This window comes from Cottoperca gobio, chromosome 15 (genome assembly GCF_900634415.1).
Source record: "Cottoperca gobio chromosome 15, fCotGob3.1, whole genome shotgun sequence".
In the NCBI taxonomy this organism is placed as follows: Eukaryota; Metazoa; Chordata; class Actinopteri; order Perciformes; family Bovichtidae; genus Cottoperca; species Cottoperca gobio.
The window spans coordinates 5137307-5155876 of NC_041369.1; the positions used below are offsets into that span (position 1 = coordinate 5137307).

The window sequence follows — 18570 nt, forward strand, 5'->3', positions numbered from 1 at the left end:
TCAGTGCCTATCTCCAGAGAAAAAAGCCCCTAAAAGACGACATGCAGAGCTACGTGAAGAGCAGGTAGACCAAATGGAAAAAAAACTAAACGAACAGAACACCATGCTAGATGTTAGCGTGCTAGCTGTTAGTGTTGTTGCATAGCAACCACCTCACACTATGTTTTGTGCAGAAGGCAACGGAGGGACTATTTTATTTTGAACATCATTATTTAATAATAAAAACTATTTAAATTGGAGTGTGTATTTTTCTTTCATATTGCCACACTTGTTAACCGTTTTATAAAAGCAATATTTCACTTCAGACTGTGATATATGGTCATTATATCACAGTTAAGGGCCGTGGTTCAACCCCCTTAACTGTGATATAATGACCATATACCACGGCCTGTCGTGAGTTATTGCTTAAACATATCGTAGTTTCATTTCCTTAGATTTGGGAGATGACAAGTGTAAGAATACTGTTCACGCTAACGGTGGCAAGATTTCCAGAACACAGCTGAAGGGATCAAGGGCCACTACATGTATAGTGTCAAATGCTCAGTGTATTAAAAATAACTCTTAGAGGGACAAAGAGAGATTTCAACAGCGAATGGAAGTGATCGTCCTTGAGAAACTGGTTTATAGTTTTTAACTTGAGTTACTTTTTCAGCTCCCTTCTCTCTCTTTTTAATCACTTTTCTCTCATCCATTATTTTTGCTACTTCCCTCTAAATGTTACACCTGCAGGCAGAAATGGAAGATGAAATTGTAACATACTAATAATCAATCCATCACAACAGAGAATCAAAATGAAACAGGTATCTTTCTCTCCCTCAGAAATGGTAGCACATTCTGTCATTAAGACTTAGATTACAGCTCTATCTTCTGCGTGTCTGACAGTAACAACCTGCAAAGTGATTCACTCAAAACTAATATACTACAACAATGCAGACTGGTCATTTTTTTCTTTGCAAACAATGTTCTCTTCATCTCAACGTGTATCAGCGTTGATCAAATCTCACCCAGTCAGTGTCAAATGAGCCAGCTGCATTACATTTAAAATGACTCAATTCGAGAACACATAGATATTTTAAAATGGAGCTGTAATCATAAGTGTGACTTTCCCCCGAAAACCTACTTCTACTTCGCTCATGGATCTAAATGCTGAAATTGTACAAACTCATCTCAAAACACACCTAATAAGAGTTACTGTACATACATACAGTAAAATACACTTCTTGTCTACATACACTCTCCGTCTCACTCTCTCTGGGATGCATGCTGCACACAAACAGATTCTAAAAGTACAGATAATATGTCCAGTAGAGCAGGTTAACCATGACAAAAGACAGGGGGAAGGTGACTCTGGAGTAGTTGTCTATGTGGTGGGGGTTCTCCACGTGACAGCAATTTATGGCGCGGAGCACTTTGCGGACGGTGGCCAGAGCAGTGAGACACCAGTTGGTGGGCTCCGGGGGCGGCGCCTCGGGCTTAGGCTCACTGCCCGAAGGGCTGGACGGGCTGACAGTGAGTTCTAGGGAAGCGGGAGCCGGGGCAGGAGTTGCGGCAGCCTCCTTGCGTCTCTTGGCCCTGTTGTGATTGGAGATGGTGGTGATGATGCCGTTCATTTCGTCATCAAAGTCGTGTATGTGGTGGCCGTACTGCTGGGAGCCAAAAAAAGAATGAGTTTTGAATAGAAACCAAAACATGACACATTTATGTTTGAGAGCGTGTAGCACTTGTTGAACTCACCCCAAAGTGTTCATGATGACATGATGAGGATGACAATGACCACCATTATGAAGACAATGACTGTGATCACAACAACAGCAATGACTACAGCAAGTAACAATAACACAGCAAGGACATGCACAAGGCCGAGCTAAAGTTACTCGAGCAACGCTGCATTTTGCCAATAATTGCTTAAGTTAGACCAAATGAAATAACCATTTAACACAACATTATGTAATAACACAACATTATGTAATAACACAACATTATGTAATAACACAACATTATGTAATAACACAACATTATGTAATGACGCAACAAAATGTAATTAATTTTCCCTTCATTATGTAATAAGTCCCGCATTTTGTAAAAATCTGCAGCATTTTGTGATAAACAGCTTCATTGTAATGTTTCATACATTTTGTAATAAATTATTACATATTGCAGTGGTTATTACAAAATGCGGTATTATTTTACAGTCAGTCAAAAAGGATGTTTCTATCTGTACACGTGTTATATTTTTAAGGAATGCGGTGACTTAGTAATGTAGTTTTGTCCAATGAAAGATCATTTTAGTTTGTTATTACATAATGCATGTATTATTAAATGTTCATGCAACTCCCTTTTGTTTAGTTATTACATAATGTGGATGTTATTACACAATGTGTTGTTATACATGTTACAATCAATATCATTCAAACTTGTATTCATTTTTGATGTACCTCCGTGGGACACAGAGATGGGGCGACCTATGACGTAAAAATAAATAAATACACAAAGCGATGCCCTATGACCCCTTCATGTGACACTGTACTGACATTGTCAGCTAAACTTGGTGTTGTTGCCAGTGAGGGCAGCATGAATCGTATAACGAACGGGTTATTTGCAACACGTGCAGTGGGCATAACGCTTAATGTAGATAGATGCCATAAATGCAGGGGAAAAATGGTGCATTTTCAAATGAACCCGGTTTTTTTTTCAAGTTAGAACAACAGCCCCTCGAAATATCTATGCACGTCCCTGTAACACAGTAAATCCAGGAGGGTCTCACCATGAGAATGTGTGAGTCCATGTGACTGAGGGAGCAGAAGTGGGCCACGGCATACTCAATGAGCGCTCCAAAGATAAAGCTGAAGCAGATTCCTAAATACACATCAATGGCCTTAATGAAGCAGTTGGCATTGGGCAGTGACGTCCGGGCTCCCATCATCAGAGTGGTCATGGTCAGTACTGTGGTCACTCCTGGCACAAAGACACACGCAGAAACAGATTATTTGATTAAACTTGAAAGACCATAACACTTATTTTCTTAATCAGCCTTTTTAATAAGCCATGGAGTTATACACGAACATACACTTTCTGCCAAAGTTGGAACTGTTTTCTTATAACAAGAGAGAGTCTGTCTGTGCTGTCTTTGCTCTTTCTTTGCTCTTTTCCCTACTTTTAAGTGGGCGGGTCTCTTTTAAAGGTGATGTCCCTTGAATCAGACATGTGGCTGTTGGATTATGTTACCAATAAAATCCACAAATAATATAGAAGGATTTTTTTCCTTAACTTTGATTGTTGCTTATGTAGTCATGGGTATTCAATGTTATGGAAGATATGAATCCAAAACCTGCGAACAACCATCCACTAAACAGTTCTGTGAATAAAGTGTACAGTATATTTGCGGTATGATGAAATGCAGAAACATGTCACCCAATGCAACTGTGCGGGTAATTAATATGTTTTAAATAACAATTAAAGGTAAATAGCATAGACCAATAAACTACTGTAGCTCAAGGGATTTAGATACACAGGCAACACTTGTTAAATACGACAAAGTCATGATTGTTGACATTAATATATATACTGCCTGATCCTTAACTGTATGTAACTGTGTTTAAAACGAGAGGGTGGTATACTTAAATAGACAGAGGTGTTAACAGAAATATCCTTAAGAAGAATCATTCTGGCCTCTGACCAAAACTCACTTCACGCCCTATTCATGACTCAGCATGCTTTAGTTCTGCAACTCAAGACATCCTATTTCACAATCCTACATCCCTATAGATGACCAGAAGATAACATGCCCTCGCCTGGAGTCTTTCATATGTCCTTTTTTCTTACATTTGAGACAAAAGTTCAAATATAACTTAATCAGTGATGGTGAGGATGCACTCACAATCACATACATAAAAAGAGCAGCAACAACACAGGAAATAAGCAAATATCATCTGCATTGGCCTCACTGAAATTGCTTCATTTAAAGGGCTTCTTAAGTCCAGTGTGCCATGAAGAATGATATAAGTAGTTTTGTTTGTTTGGAGATCTTTGTGTTCTTAAAGCCCCCTGCAGTAGTGTCGGATGTAATTCAATGCAACATCTTAGCGTGGATGTTCCCACTTAAAAACATCAGTGTCACAGACCCTCTCTTCAAATCACAGCCCTCTAAAATCAAACCAACAACTGTGCTCACTAAAGGAGAGTAAAACATCTTATATTTGTGTCGCAGTAAAATATACTAGTGACTGATGAACAAGAGAAATAAGGTGGATTCTTTATCTCATATAACAACAGTACAGTGAGCCCAGGAAGGCAAACCATCACATGTGAGTGTAAAAAAGATGTCTTTGCCCCCATACCTATACAAATACGTGCTGGAACAGAGGACAGGGAAATCCAGAAGGAGACCCAGGAGAGGACAACAAGCAGGCTCGATGGGACGTAAGTCTCTAGGATGAAGTACAGAATGCTCCTCTTCAGCTGAAAGTGGAAGACCAGCCTCGGGTAATTGCCTTTGAGAAGAGGGACAGACGTCTGTCAATCACAGCACATGATCTGAAATCTGTGGTGTGAATCTGAAATGCTCTGATTTAAACAATATATAACAACTACTGTTTAAACATTAGTGCAGTGAGAGTAACACTAAGATATGGCTTTGAAGGTCATTGTTACCAGTTTCATAAACGGCCTCTGAGACAGAAGTGTAGTGGTCCTCCACTGTGTACTGAGCCAGCTGCAGGGTGTCTAAACCGCTGACAGACTCATTTCCTCTGGTCCAGTAGAACATGACATCATTGATGTTGTAACCCCCTGTAGGAGACAAGATACATGGAAATCACTTTCTTCAGAAGATTACAGAAAATAACTTAAAGCTGCAGTAATTCAAATATTTATATTAAAGTGGATCAAACATGTGTGTTAAATGTGCAATGTGGGTTGGATTTTTTTGTTCAGTGCACAAACAGAACAGACACCAGAGCTCAGGGTCATTCAATGCTGCAGCCAAAGATGCTGCTGTAGAAGTTTTCACCGCCCAGGGCTTCACAGTTCAAGTATCTGACTTGTACGCCATGAAGTTTAAAGCCACTGAAGAAATAGTCGCGGAATCGGTTAAAAAGTGTATTGGATTAAGCAAAGTATCATCTTAAATCCTTAATGTTAATGTCGTGTTTCTGTGTACATTTAATATGCCGCGCTGAACGCCCATGTGCCTGTCTTCCTTGTTTTGTTTTCACGCTTCCAGGCTTCCCATGTAAACCCGTGTTTTAATGTCATAATGCTCTGAATTGTGAGTAATTCCCTCAGGCAGAGGCTTCAGAAATGCAGACTTTATGGATTGCACATAAAGGGCACAACATGTCTGTGAGAGAGCCCTTGTGCCAGTGACGATTTACAGTGGGACAGCCCAAAGCCCTCACACATTAAGCGGGAACTCGCTTCACAGTGTGTGAGTCAATATCTGACCCACATTTGTCAAGTGGCCACAAACACAACTCCAAATGAATGCTTAATTTCTGCTGGATGTGTATGTAGGCAGCTGTTAGCTAACACGTTCATTCTTAAACTTTAGAAGGTCATAATGTGGAAGTGTTATACCGTAGATAACATATTTTCTTCTCCCAGAGGAGTTTCAGTGTTTGTGCAGGTGGAAATATGATGCGCACATTACACATTGGCCTCCAAAGCTGCTTTAATTCATAATTATTGTAATGATGATGATGATGATATAGAAACAGCATTTAGTTTTCACTAAACCCCAAGGAATGGAAGGAACAGCTGGGAATGTTAATTGCTCAAACTATGTTAAAGTCTGATCATTTTATGGTCCAGTTGTTTGGGATTGCAACCCATAGGGTGGTAAATTCCCTCCGAGGCTCAACGTCAGCACAAGAGAAACATTTGGCAACCTCTGAAACTTTTAAGACGTTTAAGACATTACGGTACCCCTGAGAAGCAAATGGGAACGGCCTCAACACCAACACTGAAGTACTGAATGTTTGCTGTTAAAACAACAGAACACTTTAAATACTTTAAAATATAATGTTAGTGTCTCATGTACGTCCTTACAGTCACAGTGGAAACAGAATGTGCTCCCATTATTCACTGTAACACAGTTTGACACAGAGATCCAACAGGATTTGCTAATGGAAATGCATTTGTGCTGTTCATGTTCACTTCAAAGCAAAATAGTCCTTATGAAGAGCTTATCTCTTGTTTCATGACATAACAGTCTAATCATGCATAGTGCACCGGGCCCTAGAGAGCCCTGATAACCCAAATAAGAAGGCATGCAAAATTAATATGGTCAAGAATGACACGGGTAAGTATAGCAGTGCTTTTGAGAGCACAATAGATAACTATAATGATATCAATTAATAAGAACTGGAGTGGTTCTTATGAGGGAAATGTTTGAGGACAGGAAGCTGTGATTAACAACCTCTTCGGTGTATTTTTCTCATTTATCTGCAGAGGGAGCAAGAGAATAAGAAACGTCAGAGGAAGTGCAGTATGCTGAATATAGAATACACCTCTGTAATCTGTTCTACATGAAATGCTCAGTATGTTGCTCTTGCTCTCCTATTTAAACACATATGGAGTCATGTATTAATGGCCAGGGTCAGCCGCGGCGCCGGGAGCAAAGTCCCCTAATGAAGGCCGATGGTGACTTTGATGGTCAAGTCAACATCAACGTGTTCTCATTATTTCCCTTACCTAAACCTCTGGCGATCCTCTACAAATTACAGACACAAATGGGTAGTGACATGCTGACCAATAGTGTGGGTACTTTCAACCTTCCAGTGCCCTGTCGCCCCTTGAAAACAAGTAGCCAAACACAAACAATAATTTTCCAGAGCCACCACCAAAAGTTACATAAAAGCGTAACTCACAGAAGACCGTGACTATCTTCTGATACTTTTTGCTGTCAGAACAAACTAAATATTTTACCGCAATCCCGGTCTAAACGCCCCGTGCCCTCCCACAACGACGCTCTCTTTAAACCTTCCTCCTGTGCGCAGGATCCACTTTTGGCACAGCATTAAAAGAATCAAATCCTTGCATATGCATCTTCATAAAGAGACAGAGCAAGAGGGAGGGAGAGAAAGACAGAGGGAAAAACAGCGGCGATAGAGCAGCAGGATGAGAGAGAAGTGGTGGAAAAGAAAGAGATAAAGATGCAGATATTTAGCCTGGACTTATTGAAGTAACGGAGGAAGGATCCATCATCCTCTCAGTTACGTAACTTTAACCTCCAGATGTTTTTTTGTCTGCAAAGTGGGACTGGAGCTTCCGTTAAATGTGTTATTTGGCACAGAGGTCCTCGTGGGCTTCTGGCAGGGATCAGACTTAGCTTAGCCTGGCTGGCTGTCATTTAATAGCATGGAGCAGAAGAGAGATGAGCGAGGGAGGCTGAGGAGGAAGGGGGGACTTTTTCACAGCCAAAGAAATCCAATGCTATGTTATTTAATCTTAATTGCAATTTGCTTTAATTATAAACATATTGCCACCGCATTTCCACTTGAAACCATTGAAAACATGTCAACATTTGACAAATCACTTCAAAATTTCAGAATTTTTAACACATGAACAATTCTCTAAGCCTACTGGCAGAGTTTTGCATACTTAAGATATTAAAATGAGTTTAAAGGATTTGTAAATTTAGGTGGGCTTGCTGTCAGGGACAAGACCGACCATAAAAAAGGCTTATCGGAAATAGTTACTATAAAAAGCATGTTTTGATCATTGAGGACTAATTCAACATTTTTGACTTTTTTGTTGAAAGTTAGATGGTTGATATCACTCTCACATCTGAGCATTAGAGGTGTCCTGTGGTGTCGTTCATAAACAAACAAAATAAGAATACATGCTTTTGATTTCTCACTAAATCGCATTGTGTGTATTCTTGATTTCTGAGAAAAGTGTTGAGTTTATTTCCTTACTCGTACTCATCTTTTTTAAACTGTGCAGTGTTTACATCCATGTTTGTTTGCTGTCTGTCTTCTTTTCATTGCCTTTCGTTAATGCGTTGCGTGTTACTGCCAGTACCTGTGCGTGGTCATCCTTTTGTGTGACACAAACAGAAGCGGCTCATAAAAATTATTCATTTTACTAATGCTCAAAAATTCCAGAGGGAACCTTTAGAGAGAGACACAGAAGACTATTAGCTTAGCCTAGCAACAAGACTGGGAGAAAGGCAAACTGCTTGCCTAGCTCTGTCCCCCTGATTTAAGTCTTAATGCTATGCTAAGCTAATGGTCTCTCGCCTCTAGCTATACCATTTTGTAATGCAACTAGCGTAAGCGCACATACTAAGAGTTCAACTTTATTCTCGACATTTTGATTTTAATCTCAACAGTTTGACTTTATTGTGAACATTTCACTTTATTCTTGAAATGTAAACACTCTTCCGTACTAGCAGACTCACAGAGGAATTATATCGATCTTCTCGTGTGACTCTGGGCAAGAAACAAACATATTTCTCTGTTGAACTATTCCTTTAAAGGGGAGACAATTATTTTGTTTTCATGACAGTAATTTATGACTGACATACATACATAGGAGAATACTCTATCATGACTGGATATGCACCCTGCAGTTTTTGTCTGCTGTGTGACATAAGCATGTAGTCTCACACACACACACACACACACACACACACACACACACACACACACACAACACACACACACACACACACACACACACAGACACAGACACAGACACAGACACACACCAGCAGTTTAGAAGATGAGAGAAAGTGATGTGTTTGATCATTCGATTTGATCCGCTTCATTTGACATCACGCCCACCCACCAAGTCACTGCCACAGCTTGAAGCTGCGCAGTGCTGATTTTCTTTATTAAGTATGAAGTGTCCTTACAGCTCTCCAGTTGTAGCGTGCAGGTCTGTTTGTCCATGGGATACTTGGTCAGATCCATGTTGCAAGCGACTGTGGTAGTAATCCTAAAAAACAAAATTGTTGTTTTTATTAAAGAGAAATTCCATGAAAGATTATACCTACAGTATAGTACATATTTAGTTTGCAGTAGATCTAGCACATTGGTTGCAGTTATGCAAACACAAAATATCTCTTTGCTTTGTGGTTGAAGTTGTGCTGATGTGTAGTATGTATGAAAGTATGCATGAATTTAGCCCTCTATGGCACATGACTGAAGATCACTAGTAAAGGAGAATCAAGGCTTCACTTTGCATTGCTGTCATGCTGTAAATCTGGATCATGTATGAAAACCTCTCACAGTATAATGTTGGTCTTAGGTGAATTAACATTATAACAATGATATGAATGTTGTGCATAATGTTGTTCCTTAGTGTTGAGTTAAGACTTAATGTCTCCTAAGTCGGTTAGATTGGCGACACACCTTACATATTTTAGTATTCTGTGTTTTGGAAAAAAAGAAACAATTAAACATGTATTTGAATCACATACATGTTTGGGACCACCATAAGAATCCTTTGAATGGTTACTATACTTGAACTTTTGATGAATAATATTACCAAATTGCATTTAATTATGTTGTCGACATAATTGTCGGGGACATACAATGTCTTCTATAAGCTTTGTTCTTTTCAAGCAAGCATGAATATATTAAGTCATGGTGTTCAATACAAGTACTGATGGACAATGTTAATCGTGACATGGTGTGCATGAAGTTCTGATGATTGATGTGATGCAGCGCTGACACATCATCTCAGGAGACTTTCTATTAGGTTACTCATTGTTTGAGGGAGGGTATTTTAGGTAGATATAACTTTAGTCCATACATCATAACACGTAGGAATCACCGCGGTCAGCCCTTGATAATTACACTTTGCTAAAAACTAAAAAGCTTCAAAGTCCTACCTTTTTATTATCAAGATTATTATTATTTACTTGAAATTTCATACATGATCAGGATTATTAATCAGTGGAGGGGACACTTATTTTGTGTATAATATATATATTGTTTACATTAGTATACACTAATAAGCTGTGGCGCAATAGAGGTGGACCCTCAGAAAATCCATCTACCATGCACGTTGGTCGTTAGAGCTATTTACAGTACATACGCATTTGTCTGGTATGCATCTCTTGTCTTTACTGTGTTGACATTTCTGATGTCTGGCTTCATACATTTTTCATCACGGAAACAACTGGAGCTTGGTAAGTGAAAGTAGAATACAGTAATTCAAATTAAAACTGCCCACTTAACCACTCAACCTTTAGCTCTGATCAATTCAGTGCTTTCTCATGTATTCCCAGAGGCACAGCCTGAAACATTTACCACAGCTGTCCTTTCCTCAACACCTCACATTTCACTCTGTCCCTTTTCACAGCCCCAATTCCCTGAGGTGGCCATCCCACTCCCGACTATCTTTTTTTGGCTAGTCCTGCTCTCTGTCAGGGTGATGCTCATAAACTGTGTAGTTATCTGGGTATGTTTTTTTCATCTTGGAACCATATGCGGAGAAAATAAGACATACTTCTAAAATACAAGGATTGGTAGTGGGACAAGGACAGCACACATTAGCAGTGTATGCGGATGACTTGATCCTTTACCTAACTAACATATCACAATCGCTGGAGGAGATAAAACAATATAGCACAGTTTCAGTCTACAGACTAAATATAGGTCAATCAGAAACATTGGTAGTTGGGAATAATTCAGGGGATTTGGAAAGGCAAATTACACAAGATTTGTTAAATCCCTTTAACAATAACAGTTAGAATTGAGATATCAAAACATTTTTTTTTTTTACTGGCCAATTTATACACAATAAAAATCTTGTACCAATGGCAGTAAGTTGTTAATCATTTTAATTCACTATAACATGACACGCGTACATTCTCACCCCGATGATAGTTACCAAGTTTACATTAGAAAAGTGAGAATGTCTCCCTTGTGCTTTTTTCTCTTTCATTGTGCAACCAAAACATGTGTAACCATGATAAATCTGGATGCATGAAAAGAATTTCAGCACCACTGAGATCCACCGAGGCTCAAAAGCCTTGAGTGAGGGGAGTCAAATCGGGTCCACGGACAGCTCTTATACAACCCATAGACAGGCTGAGGTTAAAGCATGTGACATAAAAGCATTAGGTTGTATAAATCCCATCATTACAGCCTTAAAAGAGCTGAAGAAATTCACTTGCTGGATCATCTACAACCTTTCTATCTATAACCTGTCTGCTTGGCCCAATGTTTAATCAGAAAGTCAAGGATAATGCATGTTTCAGAAGCTTGCCAAGAGCTTGCCAGACACTAAGCCTTTGCACATAAAACAATCAATCCTGGAAAGATGCTAACGGGACTTGCTGTTGCTTTGATAGCCTGCAGCTTTTTGTATTGATGGATCACATGCTCCTGTATTCATACAATCTAATACCCAAGTAATAGAATTGACAGTCCCTGCTTTACAATCACATTATCTCAAAATTCAACACACGATGCCTTCTTCAGCCAATTTCTTCTCCATTCCTTGGCCTACTTTTCATCGTCTGTTGGAGCAGGAAAAAACAAACACAACAACCAATAAGCTTGTTCGTTATCCCACCTCAGAGCGTAAAGGACGGTCCCGTTGGGGAAGATGCGTATCAGCCTGTTCTCCACGGTGATGTCATGGAGGAAGGACTTCTTGGAGTCGACGATAAAGGTGTCAGGGACCCAGAGCAGCTCCACTAGCCGCCCGTCAAGGCTCAGGCTCTTATTGCCCTCAAACACCAAGCGCTCGTCCGTCCAGCGCTGGCGGAGGAATATGGTGGCAGTGTAGTCCTGCAGGATTGGTATTCAATGGTCACAACGGAATGGATTATTTTAACAAACATGTCAATAATATGCTGACTCATGTGTACCTTGTATTTCATAAGTAAGATTGTGGCTTTCTTTGGCATTGTTGGGTATTAATGGTGTCAGGTCCCTAAGACCTTCTGTGCTGAAGCAACAGTAATCCACAGCATTACTTTAGGTCAGCTTGTCTGTTCTGGTTTTTAGAACACTGAACATACTTTGTACAGTACATCCATTCTAAAAGTCCTGATGTTACATCACGTACGGCTACATAATCAATTTCTTCTGTTGTGTGGCAGCAAGCTGTGAGTGCAATGTCCGAGCCACAAGAATGAACCAGTCCCAGTGAAATGCCATCGTCCTGTCCACTGTTTAAGTGAAGCTTACCCATGAAGGGACTGGTGTATCTCTCTGTCAATCAACATGTCAATAGTCCTATTACCTAGGAGCAGAACGAGTTACAATGCTTGGATGTAATCTAATCTCCATCTCTCCTGAATTGGGTTCAGAAGCTACCATCTCCATGTCTAGTCTTTTTCAAGCTAGAATTCCTACTTACAATGACATGGTTTGTGTTGATAGCATTGTGTGTGTGTGTGTGTGTGTGTGTGTGTGTGTGTGTGTGTGTGTGTGTGTGTGTGTGTGTGTGTGTGTGTGTGCCAACCTTTGAGCTAAATATTGTTTGAATGGATGCTTTATTTTTCTCCTATTTCCTTTAAAGCCACTATATGAGTCTACAGTTAAGCTAGGGGCTCTGTGAGGCTAACGTGCTGTTCGTTGTATAATGTTTATCGAGTTCAACATCTTGTGTGTTAATATGCTTGTTACACTTGTTAATTTGCAGTTATGACTAAGGCTAATGGAAATAGTTTTTTAGATATTTTAAAACCAAAGTATAGGAGGATAAATTGGACCTGCTGCTGGCACACGATAAAAAAATCTGTGTCTCACCAAATCCAGTAGAATTTATCTCTTGGGCATCATGAATCTATGTAAAAAATGTCATACTAATCCTTCCAGTAATTATAGAGATATTCCTATCAGGACTAAAGTGGTGGAACAACTGAAAAATATTGAATAATCACAATTACAGAACCTAAGGCTTAACATTTTTCAATCTATTGACTAAAAGATCAAGTGACTTTTCTGCTTAATTCATTATGATGCTTTTGTAAATAATTCACATTTTTCTTTTAGTGCCTATATGTACCTATAGTTCAGTTATATCAAACACTCAGATTTCACTAATTAGTTGTATAACTGTTCTGAATTTTTGACACATTTTGAAACCTGCAACTACGCATATCAAATGTCACATCAAATTCATATCACATCCATATATGAAACAAAAAATAAAATGTGGTGGTATATCAATTGAACTATAATGAATGTTGGACCTGGGATTGAAAGGGTTAAGTGAGGTAAACAGGACATTAGGAGACATACTGTAACTGAACAACTGCATGCTACACTTAACTACTTATTTAGTTCTGTTTTTGTAGTTGTGTATAACAATATTGTGTTACCATGTTGATCTCTGAGATGGTGTCAATGCTGGCAATGTCCAGGCTCATTCCCACTGTTACAGGACCATCTAGAAACAAAGAAGAAACCAATGAAAAACTGCTGGATGTATATTGTATGTCTACACACTGCATAATCCCCACCATTTGAATATAGGCTATGTATATACTGTTTATGCATGCTTTATTGTGTGTTGATGCATACATGTGACTGAGTTATATAAAAATAACTCAGGCATAAGGATATATGGTTGTATAATAAAGCATAGTGTTGTATAATGGAACGTTTTTGAAGGACAGCATATTTAGAAAATGCTAAAGACCGCACATTGCTGGGACATCAACAGCTGCAGTCTGTCGAGTGTGAACCCTCTAGAGGGAATTAATTATCCCCGATTCACCATCAAAGAAGGCTAACTTTGTCACTCTTTTATGTTTCATCATCCCATTATCCTTCTCACTCTCTTATCAATCTTCATGTTTGTGAGTGAGACTAATGAGCCTGTCATATTGCAGATACTGTATGTGTCTTAGTGTGTGCCTACTATATGTGTTGTGGGAATGGGTTTGTAGTAACTGCATGCATGTACCTGTACCATAAATATACTGTAGTCTATATAAGTAGTGACTTAGTCACTGTGATGTCAACCAATACATCCAAGTCATTTTTAAATTACCAAAATGTTACAATTAACTTATATGAACTGAAAACACAATGTAAAAGGGTTAAGTTCTAAGACGAAAACAGACAACACCCAAACCGGACAACATTATGGTAGTGACCTGTCAATCACAAGGTAGCTACGCCCTAAAGTATACCCTATCTATTGTTATCTTATAGTTATCTATTTTACTTGAAATGGGACTACAAATGGGACTACAATCTATAAAATAAACATCATGCTGTCTGAATGAGACCATAAAGTTATTAGGAAAATGTTTCACAAGGTTTTAAATTATTTTCTCATAGACATCTATACAATCTGACTTCCTTATGCAACCAATGGAGTCGCCCCCTGCTGGCTATTCGATGCAGGTTCAAGGCACTTCTACATTGGCTTTCGTGTTTGTGTATTTACTTACATTCATGGCTTCACACAACATCAAGCAATGTAAAGATAAGACATTTAGCTTTAAAGGTTCAACATTATCAACAGAATGTGCAGAGGTAACAGTATTGACGTAATGTTAAAGACTATTATATGTTGTATTGCAGAGATATCTATTGAAATTAGCATCTAACTGACAGTTCCGCCCATAAAGTCTAGGATGAATCGTGACTCACTATAGTTGCCGTTAGTAGAGGAAGAGAAGTACAGCTGCCTAACTCGGACACACTCAGGGCTTATCAACGTTACATCCACGATCCCTGCACATTTTGAATTTTTTTTTTTTAATAAATCCAAATTGGCAGAAATGAGAAAACGACTTGCAGCATCGCCTCGTCCCCACTGCTGTTTGTGAGGCTGCTCCGCCGGGAGTAGAGTGTGCGAGAGAGACGGACAGATCTTGTGTGAGCAGTGAGCACTGACTCAGCCGACTCCCCGCCGGATCGTCAAACTTTCAGTTCCTGCAGGTACACAGGTTAGACCCTGCGCTCTATCAGCCTGGTGTTAATGCCTGTGCTGCGATATACGCCGGCCGTATCCAAGTCGTCCGCATCGTTCACACTTCTCTGCCGCCCGGACCCAAGCCAACATACAAACTATCAAAACGTAACGTTACACGGATCGTACAGCCCCAAGTGCCTCAGTAAACACACAGATATCTAAGCACCTTGTGAAGATTATACTATAGTAGAATTATTTAGACCAAATCTTAGAGATTCAGCAGTCTGCTCTAATGAACTGACAGACAGACAGGCAGGCAGGCAGGCGGGCAGACAGGCAGGCAGACATACAGACAGGCAGGCAGGCAGGCAGACAGGCAGGCAGGCAGAAAGACAGACAGGCAGGCAGGCAGGCAGACAGACAGACAGGCAGGCAGACAGACAGACAGAGAGACAGACAGGCTTACACAGGAGTGAAAAAATACGCAGTAAATATGTATATCAACACTAGAAGAGAGAGATGTAAAGGAATGTTGTGAGTTCAACACCAGAGCTGCCACCATTGTGCTCCTGAGCAAGGCACCTAACCCTGAGTTGGTCCTGTCCCTGTAGTTAGTTCAGTGTTAGTCGCTCTGCTAAATGACAAATGTAAATGTACAATATAAAAAATACACTTTAATACTCTAAAACTTAAAATATAATAAATATGACAAACTATTACAGCTAAAATATAAACAGATTAACATACTATATTTGACTTTTGATAACTGATAGTTTTGATGATTGATGACTTTAGATTGTATGGTCCCAGTTGTAGAGGTGAAATACTGCCCCCTATTTATTTGGAGTTGGTGGCTTGGAATTACACATTGCACATTTAAATTAATAGTTCAACATGTTGGGAAAGAAACTTTCTGGAGCAAAGGTAAATAAGAAGATTGATACGACTGTCATGTCTACTGAAAGATGAATCTACCATTAGCACGGCTGCTGCTGAGAATGGAAACAGGGGGAAACAGCTAACGTGGCTCCGTCTAAAGGTAAACAAAATATATCCACCAGCATCTCTAAAGCTCACTAATTAACATATTATATAAAGTTTGTTTAATCCGTACAAAAACTGAAGTGAAAAACCAAATACTTCAGTCTGGATATTGCTATCTTTGGAGATCCTGGCTGTTTGTTGTCTGTAGTTATATAATCTACAAACATATAGAGTGGTATTAATCTTCTCATCTAACTCTCGGCAAGAAAGTGAATAAGTGTATTACCCTAAACGTCAAACTAATCCTTTAAGGTTACTTCAGTATGAGAAATAATAATTACGTTTTGAGTAATGCGGAAATCTGCTTCAGAAATGTCTGTTGGGACTGCACTGAGCAGACCTGCTGGCTGTGCCCGGGGCTGTCTGTTGACAAGCAGTGAAACCTTGCACCAAAATGTTGGAAATATTTTTTACTTGCACTGTTTGTGTGGCTAAAAAAATGCCCTGAAAACACAAAGCATTAGAGAGGAGTGCATGATGAAAGCATTGCAGCTGTCGTATATCTAGTAAAACATTTCTGGTTTTTTTTTTTCCCCTCAAGGGTTAGGAAATGAATAAAATCAATGGAAGTTCTCACAGTGTAATGCAAATACATGTGTGTGTGTGTGTGTGTGTGTGTGTGTGTGTGTGTGTGTGTGTGTGTGTGTGTGTGTGTGTGTGTGTGTGTGTGTGTGTTTGCAGTTCTTTTGCCATCACTGTGTGCCAAGCTTATGTTTCTAGGCAGGAGGACTTGTGATTATGCTGAAAAGCATTCGCCTTGGTGAAGTCCGAAGTGTTATTACAGATCAAACAGCGAGTAAAGAAACCATAATTACATTGTGACGGATTCCCGGAGCTCAGAACAATAACGGTAGCCAGGGATTTGCAGGGAATGACATAACATTGTTCCTCTGAAAGTGTAGACTTAGATAGCTTGTCTATTGGAAGTAAATTAGTCGCCTGCTGAAAATTACAATCTAAATCACAATGCGTATTAGCAGCTCTGATCTTGGCTAAACTACTAACAACATTATATTTTCTGATTTATATAGTATTTAAGCATGTCATTCGTTCACTGAACTCATGCTAGTGATTGCTTGTTGCTTGTTTTTTTCTTCATGCATTTCCATATTATCACATACATACCACTACATCTCATGTCATAATATACACATGCAAGTTAAATGTATGCATGTCAGCGTATATAACTAGGAGACACGCAAGCACCTAATTGCAATATGAACCCCTCTCGTTCTCTCTGTCAAACACACATTTCCCTTCAGTGTTCAGTCATTTCCATGGCTGCATGTGTCTGCAGTTTCCTTACTGTCAAAGAAAGGCCTGAGGTACTTGTTGTATCCTTTCATCAGCCTATGAATGGTAGGGGGCAGAATCTCTCCTTCCTTCACTTCTGCGTTGAGCATCGAGCTCTCCAACAACCTGACAACACAGACAGGAAAAGAGAGAAAGAAAGAAAGGTAGAGAAAAACAGAAGTAAGATTCATTTTTTCGTTTCTCCCACCATTGTGTAAAGGCAGATCACTTGTATTCACAGAATCTGCAGGGTGTCGATTGAGTTCCACAGCAAATCTTAGAAACCATGCTGAGTGGGACAACAGACAGGGAATTAAAATGGCAAACGAAAAACTAAAGGGAGAGAATAAAATAACAAAAGAAGCCACTTCTTCTAATTATTTGATTACCTTGAAATGATCAAGTTTCAGAATATTTGAAACCATCCAGCTGCCTGTTTTTCAATTCACTTATGCTTTTAAAATTACCATTTGCTTTCATGAGATTTCTTTCCCCCGTTGTTTCTGAATGCTATCCGTAAAGGCACATTGAAGTGTGGGAAGATGATAATTTTTCTGGCAATTGTGGCTGGATAAAAAAAACACTCATTGCGCCTTCCCCAGTGGTGTGTGTGTTTGTGTACAAATCAGACTCTAAATACAGAACGCCTGCTCTGTAGAGAAAGCCCCCTCTGTCACTTGTCTGCTGCTGTAGTCAAATAAGTGACAAGGGGAGCAAGAACAAAGAAGTGAGATGGAATGCTTTTCATATCAGATACAGCATCATTAAATATCCACATGTTCATCGTTAGGGTGACGATGCTATGTGTATTAAAGCATCCGATTGTTATTGACAAGTCATTTTACTATCTTAAGTGCTTTAAACAAGTTAATCTTTGTCAAGATAAGTGGTAAGCTGTATCTTATTGTCATAAGTGGCTGGAAAAGCAACATCCTCTTTCAGTTTTGTGCTATAAAGCAACTTCCTTTTGTTGTGAGCAGCTTTCCTGTTATGTCTGACCCTGCTGTACATAGATTCTTCTTAACGATTATTTTTTTTGTGCATGTTAATTATAGAAAGGTCTCAAGATGAATGTAATAAATGGTTGATGATAAAATGGGGCATATATTTTGTTTTCTGTAAGGAGACAGTCATTGCACTTTATGTTGTCTAAAAGCAGTTTACAGCCACGCGAGCAGCACGCAGCAGTGCTTTGAGCTCAAAGCTAATGTTAGCATGGCAACATGCTCACGATGACAATACTAACATACTAACTCATGAACCAAAGTATTGGATGTGAAGTGATATTTTAGCCTCATGATGAGGGGAACATGAATGACACATTTATGAAAATCCTTTCACTAGTTTTTGAGGAATTTTACTCTACATTCAGTATTTGTCAAGACTTTTCACACAAAA

The 18570-nt window shown here is 39.3% G+C and overlaps 1 protein-coding gene across 2 annotated transcripts in view; it reads right to left on the bottom strand.

Annotated features, from left to right (window-relative positions):
• Positions 1–358: 358 nt before the first annotated feature.
• LOC115019983 (gamma-aminobutyric acid receptor subunit pi) overlaps positions 359–18570 on the bottom strand; it is a 50008-nt gene continuing 31796 nt past the window's right edge. Inside the window, exons 3-10 of one of the 2 annotated variants that reach the window (XM_029449771.1) lie at positions 17186–17298; positions 13289–13356; positions 11530–11747; positions 8858–8940; positions 4651–4788; positions 4338–4490; positions 2765–2955; positions 359–1643 (exon numbers count right to left, since the gene is read on the bottom strand). In XM_029449771.1, coding sequence (XP_029305631.1) covers positions 1281–1643; positions 2765–2955; positions 4338–4490; positions 4651–4788; positions 8858–8940; positions 11530–11747; positions 13289–13356; positions 17186–17298 — 1327 coding nt within the window. In that variant the 3' untranslated portion in view covers positions 359–1280. Of the gene's footprint in view, positions 1647–2764; positions 2956–4337; positions 4491–4650; positions 4789–8857; positions 8941–11529; positions 11748–13288; positions 13357–17185; positions 17299–18570 lie in introns of both variants that reach the window. The other variant, XM_029449770.1, reaches the window with a different exon arrangement.